Source organism: Rhipicephalus sanguineus, chromosome 1 (genome assembly GCF_013339695.2).
Source record: "Rhipicephalus sanguineus isolate Rsan-2018 chromosome 1, BIME_Rsan_1.4, whole genome shotgun sequence".
NCBI lineage: Eukaryota > Metazoa > Arthropoda > Arachnida > Ixodida > Ixodidae > Rhipicephalus > Rhipicephalus sanguineus.
Window position 1 is genome coordinate 253,037,950 of NC_051176.1, and position 7,948 is coordinate 253,045,897.

The 7,948-nt window shown below is 48.7% G+C and overlaps 1 protein-coding gene across 2 annotated transcripts in view; it reads left to right on the top strand.

Moving 5' to 3' along the window:
• Positions 1-7,188, top strand: part of LOC119377889 (purine nucleoside phosphorylase) — a 29,505-nt gene extending 22,317 nt beyond the window's left edge. For both annotated transcript variants that reach the window (XM_037647184.2, XM_037647189.2), the window contains exons 4-6: positions 3,830-4,005; positions 5,114-5,307; positions 6,967-7,188. In XM_037647184.2, the coding sequence (XP_037503112.1) occupies positions 3,830-4,005; positions 5,114-5,307; positions 6,967-7,169 (573 nt within the window). In that variant the 3' untranslated portion in view covers positions 7,170-7,188. The remainder of the gene's footprint in view (positions 1-3,829; positions 4,006-5,113; positions 5,308-6,966) is intronic.
• Positions 7,189-7,948: the final 760 nt, after the last annotated feature.

Here is a 7,948-nt window from a genome sequence, read left to right on the forward strand (position 1 = left end):
TACAATTATGCATCTAGTACATACATCGTCATGTACAACTGTTGTCATACAATATTCAACTCCGCCATAGCTGCACCATAGAATTTCCTACAATTACCTAGAGGGAACATTGGCGTTGCGATCGTTCAGCCACTATGGGAAAGATGGGTAGTACACTGATTTGCCTAATCTTTGTGCTTACGGCTTCGAACGCACTTGTGGCTTTGTTTATTGCTGTGTTTTGGCATTCGTTTCGCGTAAAAGAATGGACCGTTGTGAACTTCGTGAGCAGATTTGAAATAGTGAGCCTAAAAAGGTTAAAGTGGTGAAGTGGAACTGCTGGCCTATGCTGAACTTCGTCTTGCGACAAAGCGGATGCAGGCGACGTGGAGCCAAACGGAGCTGAAAGAACGAAGTTTAGGCAAATCCGTGTACTACCCATCATTCCCATGCTGGCTGAAGCGCCATGCGTTGCAGCTCCCATAGAAACTAGCGCCAGAGTTTCCTCTAGTGTATCTATAGGAAACTTTATGAGCTGTACTAACATCTGTTAATTTATGCGTGGAAGAGTGACTTTACAAGATGGGTGAGTGTAAACTAAAACCGTCGTCATCCTATGATACGAGGAATTTTTAAGGTTCATTTGTCCCCACCATTGTATCTACTCCCCAAAGCGCGTGACGCATCTGTGCACATCGGTTTCATAATAATTACGCTATAAACCTTCTTAGCGCTCCGTTCCTTGATACTCCAGTCATGTATGGAGCATTCAGGGACTCCAGAGAAGGTCGCGAAACCCCTTCAGACGTCTTCCGTTACAAACCCCCTATATTATCGTCGCACAGATTTGCCAAATGCATACTTTTCGAAAAATACGTTTATGCTAATAGATCCACTTGCGTACTTCTCTTGCGCTGTCTTAAGGTATGCATCCCTTAACTCCACGCTGCACGCGATATAACTATCAGTATACCAATGCATAAGTGTACCTATATATCCTGTCCTGTTGCCCCTAGACAACCCCGAGGTGCAAAATTTGTGTTAAATGCGTACTTGTACGATGTGAACATGCTGCCGCAAGAAATTTGCGAATAAGTGCTGTAATAAGAAAGTTACAGGGGATAGAACAAGCCAGTGGCGTAAATCCAGAAAAATCACTAGGGGGGGACACACATCCCGTCATGGTGGCCATTTTGTTTTTATAAATGTAGGTGTTATTTTTACTTATATAAAAATTATATAATCTTTTAAAAATAAAAATAAAGGGTGAGCATGGGTGCCCAGCTCACGTAATGGCATTGTTTTATTGACTCTTCTCTGAAACCGGTCGAGCGGCAGTTGCAGTTTCAATAGTCTCACACAGCTGAGGGGTATTGAACACAGGACCTACACACCACAAAATAAACAGGCATTACAGAAAGTTGAAGTGCTACTATACTTAACTGCCAAGCAATTCAAACATATGATGTTTGAAAAATAAATCTCAAGGGGGGACATTTGCAAATGGTGTCCCCCCCCCCCCAGGCTGAACACAAGGGGGGTCAGGACCCCCCTGACCCTCCCGGGATTTACGCCAGTGGAACAAGCTTTTCATGGCTACTTCGGCAGGCTTCGGTTTCTCGCTCGGCCTCCCAATCCTTCTCCGCCGTGAAGCGGGGTGCGACAATCACGCGACAGTCACGGGATTGCGGGTCGTACTGGGTAACTCCGCAAGACCGATCGAGTACGCTTGCCTGCGGTGCTATCGGCTACCACACAAGGGGACCACCGAATGCGCGAACGAGAAGGTGCCTGCAAAGGCAGCGCTTGACACTCTCGTTGCAGGGATGCGAGCATCTTGGATTTATAAACCCGTGTTTGTTGACAACCTGCCTCGAGTGCCTTTTCTGTGCCGTGTCGGAGAGTCGACGAGCCCGGCAGTAGCGTCTTTGTGCGCTACGGTGGTGGAGGAGCGTTGTGTCCCTTCGCGGTCGCGCTCGTAGGGTAAGCTTCGTGCAGACCTATCTCCACATAACTGGCGCCCAACTTGGTTTCGGCATGGCATCAGAGCAGACCCTCTCGAGGCGCTCGTTCCAGCTAGATCCCGTGGCTACGGACTTGATCACGTTCTATGCGGACGAAACCGACTGCACGAGGTATGACCGCCTAGGCGTCCATCTGCTTTCGGTCACCGGGAGAGATCCCTTCTTTGGGATTCCTCTGTGGGCTCCATGTTGGGCGCCAGTTATGTGGAGATAGGTTTGCACTAGGCTTACTATACGAGCGCGATCGGGACGGGACGCAACGCTCCTCCACCACCGTAACCCACAAAGACGCTATGGACGGGTTCGTCGATTCTCCTACACGACGCCGAAAAGGTACTCGAGGCAAGTTGCCATCAAATGCGGGTTTATTAACCCAAGATGCAGCACTGTGCGACAATGACGGGACTGCGGGCCGCACAGGGTAGCTCCGCAAGACCGATCGAGTACGCTTGCCTGCGGCTCTACGACTATCACGCAAAGGGGAGCAGCCGAGTGCACGGACGAGAAGTCCGCTGCTAGGGCAGTGCGTGAACCTCTTGTTGAAGGCCTGTTAGCATCTACCCGCGGCGAGCAAGTGCCAGACAAAAGCGAGATCATTTGGAGAGCGGGGGGGGGGGGGGGGGGCTGATTACTGGCGGCCACAGAGGACAGGCCTGGCACAGTGACGTACGCTAGCGTGCCGTGCGACGTGCGGTGCCCGGACGTCTGCACGCCGGGGAGAGGGAAGCGTGGCTTCCGCCGGACAATAGGGAGTTTTCGAATAGCGTACGCAAAGCTTTGCGTTGGCTTTTCACGCAAATGCGCATGCGTCATACGCTAGCCGCTTGCGAGCTCCCGTTAAGTGACGGAAATAGCGGGCCGCAAACGCTAACGCTAACTTAGAGTACGCTAGCCTTGGCCAGCCATGTTGCCGTTTAACGGCGGTTCCCGGAGATCCAGCTGCGCGGGGACGGCACAACGCGCTAGCAGGAGAACGAGGCGCAAGTGTAGGCGCTGCTCGATTCCCACAGCGTAGCCCGTCGTCGTGACTACGCCCACTTCGCCAACGTAACACGACGTCAGCGATTTGCGCCATTGGCGCGCAGCCAACGACCGAGCAAGGCTACTCGCAGGCTACTCGCCGACCAAGTAAAGAAATACGCGACACGCGCGACAATTGCGCGACCAGAACCGAAGGGCCAAGGCGCAGCTTCCTAGTGCGGAGGATCCATCGACGAGCTCAGTGCTCTGTAACGTCACCTACGGGCAACATTACGTCACTTAGTGGCCGAAGAGGAATGAAAAGGCGCTGGAGCGGAGCGCGAGAATTGTTTTAATTGAGATAGGAATTATATGGACACTCCCGGCTCATTCTTTCTGCCGGCGTCGGTGCCGCCGTGATGTTCAATATAAGGTCCAAATGAATAACATCGCCCCGCGCGTCGTATGTTCTAAGAGTGAAAGCCTGCGATGGCTGCCGACGATCGCTGCTCAAGCGGATATGAAATGCGCCGGCCGTCTCTGTCGCGCGAAATACGCATGGGAGGGTCCCGCAGGGGGGCTGCCCTCTATCCGGCAGGAATATCGTAGCGCTGTGATATTCAGAAAATGTGATCGCTGGGGCCTTCGATCGAGCGAGCTAGTTTGGGAGGTGTAAAAAAAAAAAATGTCGATGCCTGTTTACAGGCATGTAGATGCCGCAATACTTGTGGTAAGATTTTCAGCTGTGGTCGATGCAGACTTGCTGCGCACCTTAGAATAAAAATAAACTTCAGAATTGCAGAAACTAGCTACAATTGCATTTGCGCTGTTTGCATGACACGTGTCGTCTTTCTTTCATTTTTCAGTGTGCAATGCCAGTAAGGTTGATGAAGCTGCTTGGAGTAAAAACTCTTATTGTCACTAATGCTGCTGGTGGGGTGAACCCAAATTTCAAGGCTGGTGATATCATGATCATTCGGGACCACATAAACTTCCCCGGCCTCGGCGGCGACAATCCTCTGAAAGGTCGCAACGACGAAAGGTGAATGTCCTTTGAGTTTCACGTGAAGTTTGAAATTGATTTCTGAAGGGTGGTGCAATGCGTGTTTACAAATTCTTGTGCCTGCAATGTCTAGTTGATTTCAGAACGGCATCCATAAGGTTGCACCGTGGCATCGGCGCAATCTTACGGATACCGTGCTGAAAAGAGAGCACGTGTAGAATTTCCAATATATCTAAAGTTAAGTTACACCTTATTACCAGCACAAGTGCGTTTGTGCATATATGCGCTCTATAGACGTGCTTCATCTACACTGCTGCCTTTGTGGCACCGCTCCTTCTCTTAGAGGACTGCATATTGGGCCTGTCGCGCTCGTTTTCAAATTTAGCAGCAGCGCTCAGTAGGCGATAATAACTGCTGGGGCTTTACGAGCCAAAACCCCGATATGATTGTGAGGCACAGCGTAGTGAGGGACTCCGGATTAATTTCGACCACCTGGGGTTCTTAACTTGCATCTAAATCTGAACACACATGTGTTATTTGCATTTCACCCCAATCTAAATGCGGCCGCCGTGGCCGGGAATCGAACCCGTGCCCTCGAGCTCAGCAGCGCGGCACCTTACGTGCTAAGCTACCACGGCGGATGCGCATGCAGTAGGCGAAGGTCGGTGGAAAGACACAAAACGGCAGCGACTCGCGAGCGAGTTTTATTGGGACAATATCGAAGAGTACTTCAAGGAACGAAGTACGCATGCACCAGGAGATTCGACGTTCACATTGCCTTTCTGCGCCGTTCGTTTCTTGTGCGCAAATAAAGAAGTTTCTCAATATGAACCCAGTAACCAATCTCTCGTTTTTTACAGCGAAGCTGTATATGGCACACCTCCTTGATTTCTTCGTGTCGCTGTCCGTGTGCAAAAATCCCTAGTGCCATCTATGGAGCAGTGGAACAACTATCATTAATGCATTGGTTCTTCCACCGCTTATGGCGTTGCTTTGTGCAGTGGGCACGAGTAATGTGGTAATGGTTTCATAGTAGGTTCGCCCTGATATTATGCAACAAAAGTACTCGTCGTCATTTATGCTTGTAGATGCTGCACTTGACTAAGGCCACGGACAAGTTTTCTTATACACATTTCTTCCTGCCAAGGTGGGGACCTCGCTTTCCGGCCATGAGCAATGCCTATGACAGGGACCTTCGGGAACTGGCGAAGAAAATTGCCAACGAAGAGCTTTCGCTCTGGCCTTTCCTCCGTGAAGGTGTCTACTGTATGCTTGGAGGACCAAACTTCGAGTCGGTTGCCGAGATAAATATGCTCCGAGTGCTCGGTGCCGACGCTTGTGGTATGTCACTCCTATATTCGTCAGACTCCGAACACCATTTCCTTGACCATGAAATCTTCGTTGTATGCGTCAATCAACAAAATTAAACGAAACCAAAGCGCGATCATATCGTTCAGTAAATTGCCTTTAATTCAAACAATCCCCGCTGGTGGTGTGAATGTCTTTAATTAGAATTGAAACCTTGGAGCAAGTTTAGGAGACATTTTGTTTGAGATACTCCTGAAAAAAAGCGAGTTAATTGTAACCTGGCGCGATTGAACGATATGACGTGGCTAGCCACTCTCGGAAGAAACGACTCATTAGTGTTCAGTACAATATGAATTCAACATTTCACCTCACGATCAACATTTCCTCACGAGAAAAAAGTGTCTAGTGCACGACGCCCACTTATTAAAGATGAATATCCGGGCTTTGAGTTCAAATTTTAGATTGATTCAAGAAGTGTGGACGGCCGTGCCTATATATGATCAAAAATTTTTTAGAAGTTAACCGAAGAGTATTTGCATATTGTATATACAGCCTTCGGGTGTCCTTTACCGGTGACAGTGATCGACAGGATGACGACAACATCGCCGTGGGAAGTTAGCGGTCCATGCGCTAGCACAAAAGAAAGGGAAGGGTTATACGGGCCAGGCGATTGCAGAAACGTTTACATGGATTATGTTATTTCTGTTCACTTTTGCGCAGAATTTTTTTTGTTGCTGTCTTTTCAATTAACCTACTGTTAAAATGAAACGACGGACCTGAACTGTTGGATTGGGAACGCAGGCCTAGCCTGGAACCAATCAATTCCAAAAGGACTTGTTTCTGGGTTAGTTGGTGCGTATATTGCTTAGGTACAGAAGATTGAGGCGCAAAGTACATTTCTTGAAAAAGGGAGACGCAGAAGAGAAGACACAGAAGCGCCATGGCGCTTCTCTGTCTTCTCTTCTGCGTCTCCCCTTTTCAAGAAATGTATTTTGCGCCTCAGTTTTCTGTACCTAAGCAACCAATCAATTGTTCATTTTGTCACTTTCGTATTGTCGTCCTCAGCTTTAGCTTCGGTCCTGAAGTTTTCGCCCTTGTTAATAGTATCAACACAGTCGAACGAGCTCGACTAGCAGTTCCTGAGTCTTCTCTTGTAAACTGAATTTATTAGAAAAATTGAGCAACTTGACACCATACCATCTGTTCAGTTGATGTTCAGAATTCTACCCGAGCCCTTGCGGGTGTCTTCGCCGAGCGTCTGAAAGCTTTTGTAGATTGTGAACAGAAAAAATCTGCATATATTGACACGCGTACTTGTTTCTTTTCCCATGCAGAACGGGCTTAATAGGCAAACAGCTTACAGGTGTTATCGCTATAGGCGCAAGCCACGCCTGAATGCAGTGGAAGCTTCTCGGCTGTTTTGGAATGTTCTAATGAGATCGTGCGCACGACGCGTCCGATGGAGTTCATCCTAGAACTCCATCACACGCAAATGCACAGGCATGCAAATGATGGACTAGTAAAGCTATTGGTAAATAGTCGAGGCGCACAGTCTATGGCAGCCTTGAATCCCGAGCCTAGGAGATTACACGTTTCCACTACTAGCTTTTTTTCTTCTGTGCTTTCTGAAGAACGTACCACAGGTAGTAGTATACAGATAAGCTACATTTGCTTGTTACTTCACTGTCGCAGGCATGAGCACGGCACACGAGGTCATCGTGGCAAGACACTGTGGCCTCCGTGTATTCGGCCTGTCGCTTATCAGCAACGTGTGCATAAGCAACTACGACACCAAGCAAGTGGCCAATCACGAAGAGGTCCTCGAAACCGGCCAGAAACGCAAGAAGGACCTCGAGAAGCTCGTCAGGGCTCTCATCAAGAAGATGGATGCTTGAAATACTGCGCTGTTCCCGACCCCCCATTCCGAGGCAATGTATCATACACGCACCAGGACACACTTCACAGAGAAGTGCTTCGCGTAAGGGCCGCGACACCCGATAGGTACACAGCAAGGCTCGCAAGGACACGGAAGCCAGGGCATACCGCATGGCCTCAGTCTGTATGCTCTGCCTTACGCTCCATAACCGCCGCAGGGTAGGTCGGAATAGTGCTGCGTAAATCTTCATGTGAGAAAGAAGTTGCGGCGTTACGCTGACCGCCCGAAGTGGCTTCAAGCGATCGGTAACACGACTCTTGGAATCCGCCACGCAAATACGTAGTGTGACATATGCCAAGTCTCTGAGACGCTATCGATGATTGCGCTAGAGCACAGCCACCTGCTCGTCCCAGTTGGGGCGTGCAGTTAATTTCATGCCGCATAAATCTAATACGTAAATTGACGATATGAACCAATGAACCACCTCTAGGAATTATTTTTATATACACCAGGCATGGCGTGAACATGTTCATACACTTTTATATAATGCATTTCAAATATTACATTTTAATTTTAATTGTAGACCCAGGGACATACTTTTTATTGTTCTGAGTTCTTAGCTTCCTTTTTTATTCACAACATATGCGATCTTGAATTTACTGCGAGACTACGTCGTCACACAACGTTGTTAGGGTGTACACAGAACTGTACCGATAATTCTCGAGATCTGCAGCAGGCGAATGATGGTTAAATAAGCAAACTTCGATTACTTATGTACCGGTGCTGCAATATACACGA